This window comes from Mus pahari, chromosome X (genome assembly GCF_900095145.1).
Source record: "Mus pahari chromosome X, PAHARI_EIJ_v1.1, whole genome shotgun sequence".
NCBI classification, from domain to species: Eukaryota; Metazoa; Chordata; class Mammalia; order Rodentia; family Muridae; genus Mus; species Mus pahari.
Genome location: NC_034613.1, coordinates 80,764,533 through 80,777,212, shown reverse-complemented (window position 1 = coordinate 80,777,212; position 12,680 = coordinate 80,764,533). Strand labels below are relative to the sequence as shown.

General features: G+C 43.5%; 1 protein-coding gene across 1 annotated transcript; it reads right to left on the bottom strand.

Annotated features, from left to right (window-relative positions):
* Window positions 1-2,557: 2,557 nt before the first annotated feature.
* On the bottom strand, window positions 2,558-9,282 carry LOC110314248 (mitochondrial intermembrane space import and assembly protein 40-like). The gene is made up of 3 exons (XM_021188693.1): window positions 8,017-9,282; window positions 5,821-6,028; window positions 2,558-4,080 (listed from the first exon to the last, which is right to left on the bottom strand). Exon 1 carries the CDS (start codon window positions 9,214-9,216, stop codon window positions 8,362-8,364), a length of 855 nt encoding a protein of 284 aa, XP_021044352.1. The 5' UTR covers window positions 9,217-9,282; the 3' UTR covers window positions 2,558-4,080; window positions 5,821-6,028; window positions 8,017-8,361.
* Between the last annotated feature and the right edge of the window lie 3,398 nt (window positions 9,283-12,680).

Here is a 12,680-nt window from a genome sequence, read left to right as displayed (position 1 = left end):
TTCTTCTTCTTCCTCTCTCTCTCTCTCTCTCTCTCTCTCTCTCTCTCTCTCTCTCTCTCTCTCTCTCTCAAAATTCTGTGTCTGAAATGAAGCTAACCAAAGGCTTGGATAGTTAAGTTGTATTTTGCTTTTCCTTAACTCCCCCCCCTCCAATATCTCCTGGGTTTGCTTTTATTTTGCTGGAGGAGGAAGAGATGAACAGAGAGCAACTTTATAGCTTTATTTGCTCTTTATGGGCATAGGTACAAATGCTGCCAGTGCTGTTAGTTATCCCAGAGTACATGTCCTTTAGGGTAAGAAGGTCCCTGATGACTCACCTCCAGGTGCTCTCATCTTCCTCCCATCCTATCACTGGTCCCACTTCCTCCCTGCAAACGTCTTTTCTTCAATTAACAATCCTTTTACTCCCACTCACTAACCCTGATGCTCATGCAGCCTCCCTCCCTCCTGTCTCTTCCTCTTTCACATTCCAGGCATCCTTTTGACTACCCCCGTCCCCATCTTCCTCACCTCTGTTTATTTCTCTCTTGTGTCCATTCCCAGTTTTTTTTTTAAGGCTTCACTCACCTTACATCTGTTTATTTATATTCATTCATACACCACAGGCTAGGATTTGTATTAAGGGAGGACATGAAATTTTTTGCCTTTCTGAGTTTCAGTCACCTTGATTAACACTATCCACTAACCAGAAACATCTATTTTCCAGTAAATTTTGTTTTTCTTTACAACTGAATACAATGCCATGGTGTATGGTATCTCTTCTATGGCACCTTCTGTTTTTACCTCTTTATTTTCTCCAAGGTCTGTCTCCTATTTCTTTTCCTCTATCTTTTTTTTTTTAGGGTAGGGCAGGGCAGGGCTGGAGAGATGGCTCAGCAGTTAGAAGAGCTTGCTTCATTCACTGTTCTTTCAGAGCACTGGGACTGAAGTTTGATTCCCAGCTCCAGGTCAGGTAGCTCACACCTACCTGTAATTCTAGTTTTAGAGGATCTAATGTGCACACACACACACACACAAATCAAAAAGGAAAAAATTTTTTGCTCTACTTTTTGTGATAGTCATACCCAAGGTCCTAATTTCTCAGTCTGCGTCATCACCGCCCATGTTGGGAGCCATCCTATGCTTTGTGGGATGTGTACAAGCATGCTCAGTCTCTACCTACTGGATGCCAGTAGCAGCCTCCTGCAGTAAATGATAGTCAAGCATATTTGTAGACACTTCCAAATGTTTCCTGGGGGACCGAACCATCTGTGGCTGTGAATCAACCCATAATCATTTGTTTATTTTTGTTTTTATTCTAATTGTTCTTGCTAATGTTCTAAAATTTACCATTTTTCTTAATAGAGTCTTTGGTCAGATGCAAACAAAACCACCACCAACAATTTAGAAAGAAAGTATATTTTAAAAAAGCATAGTATTTTATCTATCTTCTTTGGAAACAATCGATGGCCATCCCCAAATTTTCTATGTTTATTAAGCAACTAAGACCTTTTGTTCATCTTAATACTTGCCTTAAGTCTTCATGCAGTGTTTGTTCTTTTAGCATAAAACAGACTTTCCCATGTTTTTTTTTAAATCCTGAGCCAGTTTTATTTATTCAGCCAGCTTTAAAGTATAACATTTTACTAATTGAGCATTGATCATATCACCCTCACCACCCCCTAACTCCTCCTATATCATGCCCACCCCTCACTTCAATTTCATGTGTTTCTTTTGTAATAACCCACTGAGTTCATTTGATCTGCCCATATACATATGAGCATGGGGCCATCCACTGAGGTATGAATGACCTATCAGGGGCCACACCCTTGAAGAGGACTGGCTCTCCCTCCCCCAGCAGTCAAATGTCCACAACTCCTCAGAGGTAGAGGCTTGTCAGCCCTTTACGCCCTCCATGATTTAGCCATTATTTTTTTATTGATGACTTACCATGAGTAACTTTTTCTTGTGACAGTGTCTCTAGGTAGCCCAGGCTGGCCTGGAGTTTGTGCGTCTTCTGCCTCAGACTCCAGAGTGCTTGGAATATACCTTCATACCTAACTATACTTTCTCCCCACCCCCCCCCATTTCCTTTTCTTCTTTTTGTCTTGTCTAAGACAGAGCTTCACACTGTAGCTCAGGCTGGCCTGGAACTCATGGCAATTCTCCAGCCTTGGCTTCCAAATTCTGGGATTACAAGTGTCAGACACCATTATCTGGCACTTTAGAGTTATAATATTAGAGTAATCCTTATCCAGTATTTTTACTGATTTTTCTCTGCTAGCCCTTAAGACTTTAGTGACTTCATCTTGTGGCTTTAAGACTACCTATACATTGATTTAACCTATACACTGATAACTTTAATGATGTATGTTTTTGCTTTACCTGTATGGCTTGTCAATTTCCATCTCTAGCCTGGACCACATACTACTCACATCAAGGTTTCCTATTCAAAATCTTTACCTGGATGCTGACTAGGAAGTCTAAATTTTCACACATTGAAACTGAACTTCTGGTCACACCTAGCTGCTTTGGCAGTGCATCGGTGGCGTTTCAAGAAAGAATTGGAATCAGGGTGTGTGCTATGGAATAGCATTTATTTTTAGGGATCAGGCTCCATAACAATCACGGCAGAAGCTAGGGAAGTAAGGTATGGGAGAAAACAGTTGAAGGATAAGAGCAAAGTCATTATCCATCAAGAATCCTTAAGGGAAGCTACTAGGATTTATGGAGGGTTGTTGCTTCTGTCTCAGAGAGTGAACCTGATTCATGGTGGTTTAGCAGTGCAAGAAAGCAAGAAAAGTGGGTGATGAAACAAAAGAAATCAAGGCTCACAAGGTTTAATGGAACCAGTGAGGATTATCTTGTCTGGGGCTCACTGCCTTGAACGCTTCTCACTGAGCTGTATAGAAACCTGGCCCTGGATTCAGAAAAGCTGAGGAGCACGAGATCCAGTGAGAGCTGAGGTTACAGCTACTGCCTACCCCTGTTCCATACTATCACTGGAGACTCTTAACAGGGTGAGGTACCAGGTCAGCAACAGTATGTTGGAACTGCAGAGGTGCCTGCTACCTGGCACAAATCTTCAAGGTGTAACAGCTGATGCTCCAGTTCTGCCTTCCAGATCACATCAGTTTTTATTTTGACCACTGTAACCTAGAACTGTAGTATACTCATGAGGCTCTCAGTCCATACAACAGTGGACAGGTCTAGAGGAAAAACATTAGGAAATGTAGTTAAGCTTTGGGTAAGGTAACATAGTATACTCTTGCCCAGGGAGCATTCCCATCTCAGGAAATAGCAACTTTAACATGATAGCTGCTCAGGCCAAAAAGCTAGGAGTTGAAGAATCTTATTTAGTAAAGTGTCTGTTCTGAGTTTTGTTCATTTTAAGTCTGAGTGTTAATAGCTGGTTATACATTGGGGTAACAGTCCTTTGTCAGCGAAGGCTTGGTTTTCACTGTTCATTTTGTCAAACCCTCTGAGTGGCATATTAATATACATTCCACTAGATATTCTAAACTTTGAAAAAATAAAATTTCTCATATACAAGTACCCTTTCAGCTATGGGAGTAAGCAAATTAGTTAAAAAGAACTTTCATTTTTAAAGGGAACCAATGGTCAAATCAGCTAATATCAGGAGTCATTTTCTTTTTACAACTTTGACAAAAAAATAAGCTACAGAAAATAAACAAATCCATATTTTTGACAGATGGCTATATTGGCTAAGAGATGATTTTGCTCAAGATTGTCTCGTATTCACCACTAATAGTATTCTTTAGTTTTGGTCGCCTGGTTTTCCCTAAGATCCTTTTGTTTGATGGGGAAATATTAAGTCATAAAACAGAACATGTATAAGAAAATGAAAACCTCCTGTCTCATAAGAAAAATACATTTCTCTAAGAACTTTAAGGTGAAAGAAATATTTGGCTGTTCCCTAAATCATTTTAGTTATTTTCTGTCCCAGAAAAGGACGATGGGCCTAAAGGAAATCAGTTCTATAAAACGTGTTCACCATTTTCTTGATCGAGGTATGCATTTCCTGCTTTGAAACTTTCCATAGAGGATTAAAAGTTGAGCCCACGGCCTGAGTTGTTTTTCCTGTTAAAAAAAAAGAAAGAAAAGATCATTTGTTTAGGAGTTTCATCTGTGAATCCCATATGAAGGTACTTTTGAATTTGTGATGTCTTTAATGCTCACTACTACCACCACCAATTTCTGACAGGCCACCTGTAGGGCCCACATCTGTAGTGATGAGGATGGATGTAAGAGTGTGGGGTGCCCTCTTCATGATGATGGGCCAAATGAGGTTGTCAGGCTGGGCTTTGGGTAAGATTTACTCCTCAAACAAGTCATTCTTAGTGAAGAGAGATGATTATGGCTCATTTAGTTTTTCTTTCAAGATTTCAATTTTTCTTGAAAAATTTGAAACAGTATCTTCTGGTAGTTTCTAAGGGCAAACATGTTCATTTGTTTTTGCTTGAGTGGAATACAAGGAAAGGATGGGGCTAGGGAGATAGGTCAGTGGTTAAGAGCACTTGCTGTTCTTCTAGAGAACCCAAGTTTGATTCCCAGTACTCATGTCAGGCAGCCTGTAATTACAGCTCCAAGAGATCTTACACCATTTCCAGGACTCCATGGACACCCATATGGTAGACAGACAGACAGATACACACTCACAGGAGAGAGAGAACAAACATTGGGAAATTACTGTTTTTCTCATCGCCCTAGTGGAACTAATTGAAGTCCAGGTGAGACAAATATATGGGGATGGATGGGTAGCTAGCCACAGTTTTGGGACTTCTGGGAAAATGGGAAGGCAAGGGCTGTCTTTGGGAAGATGGGAGAGCGTGGAGGTTAACATGGGAGAAATAGAGTTGCCTAGAGTTACACAGACTTGTATATATACAAGCCTCAGAAGCTTGGTCAGAGTTGCAGAGATTAACTCTCAGTGATGCTGTATGAATGTTTTTGTGCCTGTTTCTATCATCCAGGTATACAAACACTGCAAGTTCTGCATAGTTCCCAACATGCTTTGTATTTCCTAACATCTGTTTCCCGTGCCTTAAAACCAAAGAGCATGTGACCAGGAGTAGGCTACGTTTTTTGTTTGTTTTTTTGTTTTTGGTTTTTTGAGACAGGGTTTCTCTGTGTAGCCCTGGCTGTCCTGGAACTCACTCTGTAGACCAGGCTGGCCTCGAACTCAGAAGTCCGCCTGCCTCTGCCTCCTGAGTGCTGGGATTAAAGGCGTGCACCACCAGCTCCTGGCTTAGGAGTAGGCTTGGTATTCCTCATGCCCAAATAGAAGGCTAGCAGCAGATCTACCTCAGACTTAATACCTCAAGTCCTCCTATTGTCTTAGCTCAGTTTCTATGCCCACTTGCCACATCAATAAAATCTGCAGCCAGAAAGAGCCTAGGGACACCATCTGTTGGACAGCCCTAGAGGGCTCTTCGAGTTTTAGCAGGCCTAAGTAAGAGCATTGTGAACACCCTAAGGGGAAAGACTGGAATTAAAAAAAAAAAAAAAAGCAAAGGTGATGTGCGCAGGCCAGCCTGAATACAGTCTTAGTCAACAGCTTCTTATCTAATTCCAGGGTCCTTGGTCTGGAAGCGCGGAGTCTCTGACTTGATATGGGAAAGCAGGAGTCAGAGTAGAAGCTTTAAACTAGGAAGTTTGTGTCTAGACTCCAAAAGGTCTTTTCTGAGATCCTGGGGTTTTAATTACCTTGTTTTATGATGGCAGGAGGAGAGAAGCCACAGGGTACTTGAGGAGAGGAAGAAAGTGAACCCCACTGGGGGAAACCAAACAGACCCTGGAGAAGCAGGAAGACCGACCTACCTTCCAACATTTTCATTAAATGGAGGAAAAGCCATGTGCAAATGTGGAATGGTGGACCCACGGTCTATGGCGAAGTGGCACTCCTGGAAAAGCAGCAAATGAACAGGAAACCAAGTCGTTAAATCTTCTTCCCCAAGCCTGAAGATCAGATGCCATTTTCCAGCTATTTCTTTTGGTATTTTTTCTGATGGGGTGATACTCCAAGGGCCTGTGAATGATTAAAGAATGACAAGGTCAAATGGTAGGTTAGTTCATTCAAGAAAAGGCAATTGAGGATCTGGATAGGTCCCTATTCCTGCTGTTCAGTCTGCCCAGTGTCCTAATAACCAGGTGACTTTCCTTTGGAAACTCAGAGCCTTAACATCAGGGCTGGTGAAGTGTTCTGAAATTGAGTGAGCTTACCCATCCCCATCTATCTGTATCCTCATCTCAATCATGTTTCTGGGTCTGAATGCTCCTGGAGGATGATGTCACATTAGTGTTGTCAGTGAGGGGGAGATTTGAATTTTTTTTCTTTAATCAGAATTTTCCCCTGAGTCATAGCAGATAATTTACTGTAGGTAAGGCTCTTAAACTCATACTAGTATATCCTCCATGAATAATATAAGCTGTATGTCACATAAGACAGGTCCAGCCTCCTAGGGCATAGAGAAGACTAATCAAAGGTATTTTGCTTGATGATGCTTGGCATCATCCTCTGAAGCAGAGCCTATTCATGGGAGTCACCCGGGGAGATTTGAAAGAACGGCAGCATGAGTTTTCCAGAAATTCTGCTTCATAAACCCATGCTGGTGACTAGATAATGGTCACTTTCAAAATCTTCCCAGGGGATTCTATCTAATATGCTAATACAATTGAAAATCAACCTTAGGTATCAACCATGCCACCCTGAACAGGCCTAATCTTGTTTGACCTTGGAAGCTAAGCAAGGTTAGTCCTGCTTTAGTACTTGGATGGGAGGTAGCTCAGTTTCTCTATATTATAGATGAAAACAATTTAATCTCTCTCTCTCCCTCTCCCTCTCTCTCTGTTTGGTCTGTGTGTGCCACCATGTAGAGGTCAAAGGTTGTTTCCTTCCAGTATGTGGGTCCTGGTCCCAGGATTGAACTCAGATTGTCCCATGGCAAGTGCCTTTTACTTGCTGAGATATTGCACCGGTCTAAATGATTTTCCTATGTGCCCAAATTAGATCCAATGGCAGAGTGTGGCAGCAAAACTCATAATCACAGCACTTGGGAAGACTGGGGTGGGAAGATCAAGAGTTCAAGGCTATCCCGGACCACGCAGCAAGACCTCATTACAAAAAAAAAAAAAAAAAAAAAAAAAAAAAAAAAAAAAAAAAAAAAAAAAAAAAAAAAGAAAGAAAATCTAACGGCTGGGAGGCAGCGTAGTGGGTAAAGGTGCTTGCAGGCATGCATGAGGGCCTGAGTTTGAATCCCCAGTATCCATCCAAAAGCAAATCATGGTAAGAGGAACACCTGTAACCCACGTGCTCCTAAAGAGAGGCTCACCAGAAGCTTGAGCGCCGGCTAGCCTGGCTTATCCGACAGAAACCCAACAGACACCCTGTCTCAAGCAAGGAGGAAAGCAGACACCACCGACACTCAAGGCTGTTCTTGGACCTCTCCATGAATGCTGTGGTATGCATAAGCCTATTCATTCATTCATTCATTCATTCATCCATCCATTCTTTTACGTACCCAATCTTAGTGCTCATTCTTTTACTTAAAAAAAAAAAACAAACAAATCATTTCTTTTTAATTGAGTACTTCATTCAGATCACAGCCCCTTTTGGCTGCTTCCTCTGGCAACAGTTTGGTTCCCATTTCTAGGGAATGCTACAACTGACTGAGTGAACCAGAGCCCCCAAACCAGGCCTTTTGAAACAGTAAATCAACAAACCAAAGTCCAGCCTCTCCTTCCCCTTAGGAAGGGACTGGGAGTCAAATGATCGGAATTCTACCTTCCAACTGCAGACACCCAAGAGCGCGCAGGCACCGCAAACGCGCAAACAGAACCCCGCACAGCAGCCCCCATATACTCCAGTGCCAGGGTCTGACCTCTGGCTCTTCCAGTAGGAACGGCCTCACTCCAGCAATCTTAAGGAAGACATTTTGGTCTCTACTTAATTTCCCAAAGAGACACTAAAACCTACTAAAATGGATGCAATGGGTCAGTATAAATCAGCTTACTTACGAGAGTCTTCCGTGAGTAACGGCTCTTGACTGTTGAGAAACTTCACATGATTTCAAAGTGGCAGAATCCAGGGCACTCAGAGAGGACAGTTCGGCAGTGGCCTAGTGTTGGGGGTAAGGTTATGTACAATGCAGGTGCACATACACACACACCTCTTTTCTTCAGGGTCAGGCAAGCCGCCAAGACCCCGATCATCAAAGTAAGTTATTTTCTATATCACAGTGCATAAAACAACAGAGGAAAGGATACTTTCATTGAGAGAGAGCAAGCGATTGAAAGGCAGGCGTTCATAGTGCAGAAAGTTCTGTGGCTAAGCAAATGGGCAGCAGCTGGGGCTTGTGACCTTCAGGCGCTGAAGTACTGCAATTTGCCTGCGGAGGAGGCCTCAGCGGCGTCTGCTTCCTCCTCGGATTTTGCTGCCTCCGCTGGCTCCTCTTCATCTTCCTCACCGAAATAGTTAGCCTCATAGAAAGCTTCCTCATCATCCTCATCCTCTTCATCCTCTCCCTCCTCCTGGTAGTCAGCCTCGTAGTAGATTTCATCTTCCTCCTCATAATATTTGTTGTCGTCTTCTTCGTAGTAGTAGTCTTCATCGTCATAGTAGTCGTTATTGTTGTAATAGTTGTTCTCGTAATAGTAATCCTCCTCCTCCTCCTCATACTCATACTCCTCATACTCCTCGACTTCGTAGTAATATTCATTGTCCTCCTCCTCCTCTTCTTCCTCTTCCTCCTCTACCTCCGCATTCTCAAGGCCCTCATAGTAGTAGTCATCGACATCGACATCATCGTCCTCATCCTCATCCTCATTCTGCAGGGCCTCGTGGTAGATGTCACCCAAGTTCTCGTCCTCGTCCTCGCTCTCGCTCTCATTCTCTTCTTGAGGATAGATGTCTGGGTATTTCTGCATGCACTCCTGCATGGCCTGGAACTCCCTTGCACAATCGGATCCCTTGATTTCTTCGGTGCTGTGGTGGAAGCAGGAAAAGGCAGACTTGAAGTGTTCTCCACAGGGGCCGCTGGCCATTCCTCCAAGGCACTGGCAATTCCAGTTAATGTTTCCACTTGGCAGTATCAGTCCATACTCCGCATGGGGATCATTGGGGTCGTCAACCACCAGCTCAGCATTGCTGGGACTTTCGTGGTCTTCTTTGGTCACGAATACAACTTTATCTTTCTCTTCCTGCTGGCTGTAGGCCATGGTAGCTCCGGGTACTGGTTCGCAGTGCTGGTGCTCCCAGCTAACAGCTTGCAGCTCTGAGCTTGAAATGCTGGAAGGCGTGGCTGTAGCTGATACACCTTCAGGCTGTGACCTCCCTCGCCCCTCCTCAGGCCTGGAGGGGGCGGTTCTAAGGCCGGCACAGATCCGCCTCTTCAGGCCTGCTTGAAGCTGGCTGTCAGTATTTTTCAAAAGAAAATGTAACCTCCTGCTCTTTGGATGAGTACCCCTCAAAGGTCTACACGGAAAAGCTAGGTCTCCAGGGTGGTGCTACTCACTGGGCAGTCCCTGTGGGGCTTTAAGCATCCCTTGTAGAAATTAGTGGAAGATCCTTAGGTAATTGAGGGTATACCTATGAGGGGAATAAAGAGTCTAAAATCTCTCAGGCCCCTTGCATCCTGGATGATAATGTGTCTGATACTGCCGTCTATTCTTAGACTTGAATCTCCAGAACCATGAGCCAAAACAAACCTTTCTTTACTTCCTAAATACCCTGGATCAGGCATTTTGTTACAAAGCTGTCTCTTCCACTTTTCCTTCCTTACCTCTGCAGCAGCTAATTGCAAACTTGGCGGAACATAGGGATCAGCTGATGGCTTGCTAAAGTTAACAGTCCTAAGTTCTCACCTGAACATTAGTATTATTGACTAGGCTGGCGTAGGTTCTTGGACTCTGTGATTTTTAAGATTTCCTTCCATAAATATAATCTGAACAATTTTCTAATTCTGAAATAAGGTGATTTGGTATGTTGTAAATTAAGGGAAATATGAATTATTTAATGGCAGTATAAAGGAAAATTAATATTTCCTTTTAATGATTTTTCTCCTGAGGGACAGACAACAATAAAAGATGACAACCCCACTTTATCAAAACACAGGCCTGAATTATTTTTATTTTTTATTAGACATTTTTCTTTATTTACATTTCAAATGTTATCCCCTTTCCTGGTTTCCCCTCCAAAAATCCTCTATCCCTTCCCCTCTCCCCCTGCTCACCAACCCACCTACTCCTGCTTCCTGGCCCTGGAATTCCCTTATACTGGGGCATAGAGCCTTCACAGGACCAAGGGCCTCTCCTCCCATTGATGACCGACTAGGCCATCCTCTGCTACATATGCAGATAGAGCCATGAGTCCCACCATGTGTACTTTATGGTTGGTATGGTTTAGTTCCTGGGAGCTCTGGGGGTACTGGTTAGTTCATATTGTTGTTCCTCCTAGGGGGCTGCTAACCTCATCAGCTCCTTGGGTAATAGGCCTGAATTATAACCCTGAATTTCTTATTTTCTTTGGTTATTGTTTTAAAATTAAACAGGCGGTCCTTAATGCTCCCTGGTCAGGGACGTGCCTATTATTTGTTAATTTTGCAAGTTGAATTCAGTTATAGCTTCCAGAATTGAAAATGAGTTGGCCACAATGACATTCAGTCATTTGGTCATTCTCCAGTTTAGCAGCTGGTAGTTTCCAGTGGGGGGTGGGGTGGGGAATCACTGAATGCTTAGATGACCCAGGTGAAGCACACCTCAAAGAATCGCTTATCTCAAAATCCCTGATTGAGCCTGTGACTCATAGGGCTGTGCTTTTAAAAGCTCCTCTCCAAGGCAGCTCAGAGGTGGGCTTGAAAAGCTTTGGAAGGAATCCCTCAGGCCTAAGATCCTGCTATCTGCTTGCTATACAGATGTGCTAAAGCCATTGTGACTCATCTCCACAGTTGCGCAGAGGGGGACAATGGAATTCACCTTACCTAGCTAAGGAGGGTGTTCCCTACCCTTTAAAAACAATTACCAAGGTAGGATCTTGAGTTGGTTGACAGCCAAAGAAAGGGGTGGGTGGTCACTGAAGGTGTTCCATCTTGAAACAGCAGGGTGGCTGTGGTGGACTTAGGAAGTCTTTTGTGCCATAAAACTTGGGTTTCCTTCCACCGTAGTGAAATGGGAAGTACCCAGGCAACTCACCAGGTTAGAAACACAGAGGATCATTATTATTTAGTATCTGTGCAATAAACAAAACTAAAGCAGCCAGTCATTTGACAGATGTGCTCAGGACTGAAGAGACAACCTTTGTTTTTGACCAGGCAGACACCTGTAAAGGACAGCCTTGGTTATGTAGCAAGCTCAAAAGTTCAAGGTTATCCTGGGGTATGTGAGACCATGTATCAAAACAGCAATATCAAATGGGCTAGTGAGATGGCTCAGTGGGTAACAACCCTCGCTGCCTAAACCTGCTACCTGTGCCCTCCTCTGTTGTGCTCTGCCTTATTCTTTTGAAACAGGGTCTTTTGCTAAACCCGGAGCTCATGGTTCTTTGGCTGGGCTGGTGTGGCCTGCAAACTCCAGAAAGCCTCCTGTCTTACTCCCACCCTTTAGCATCCGCCTAGGGTTCCAGGTACACATGGTCACACCTGATGTTTTGTGTGGATGCTGATGATCCGAACTCTCCTTATCCTTGTGTACTGCCCACTGAACCATCCACCCAGCCCAGCTTTAGTGTTTTTTTTCCTTTCCTTTCCTTTCCTTTCCTTTCCTTTCCTTTCCTTTCCTTTCCTTTCCTTTCCTTTCCTTTCCTTTCCTTTCTTTCTTTCTTTCTTTTTCCTTTTGGAAAGATAGTGTCTTCTTAAAGTATTATTTTTGAGGTAGCATAAAAAGCAATGGGTTTCACAGTGGGATTTTCATACATACATTTGTTGCCCTGACTGGCCTGGAGCCAGCTCTGTAGATTGGACTGACCTCAACTTACAGGGATCAGTCTGCTTCTGCCCCCCCCACCCCCCGTGCTGCCGTGCTTGACTAACTCTTCATGTGTTTTAAATGTTAGCCCCCTGTCTGAGAGATAGCTGGCAAGGATTCGGGACCATTTGAAGTTGTCTGTTCAGTCTGGTGATAGTTTCCTTTGCTGCTCTGAAGCCCCTGTGTTGTATCTATTCCCATTTATCAACCCTTGAAGTTATTTGCTGTGCTATTGGGGTTCTTCTAACAGAGTTCTTGCCTATTGGTGTATCTTGAAGTGTTTTCTGTATGTTCCCCCTCCAGCAGTTTCAGTTTTTATATTAAGATCTTTGTATGATGATTTGAAAAAAAAAAGGCCTTGGAAAGATCAGTGTAGCTAGAACTTGCAAGGAGGAGACTGGAGAAGGCAAACTGCCTCAAGATTGAACTCTAGAGATCTGCAGAAAGTGTTAACATCTGCAGCCCTGCACTCATGTGTGTGTGGGTCAAGAAGCCAGGGAAACAGTCTCTGAAGGGATCAGGTAAGGACATTCTTGGGGATCACACAGGGATCACACAGGGAAGAGTTCATCTCCCCCATAGCCTGGATGGGCAAGCATTGTAATATCAAAGCATTTGGTAGACCATGCAGAAGAGGCTTCACTCAATAGCGACCTAAGGCTGTTCTTAGCTGAGCTAGCCTCACAAAGCCGAAAAACAAGCCTTGAAGGAATCAACCTGTT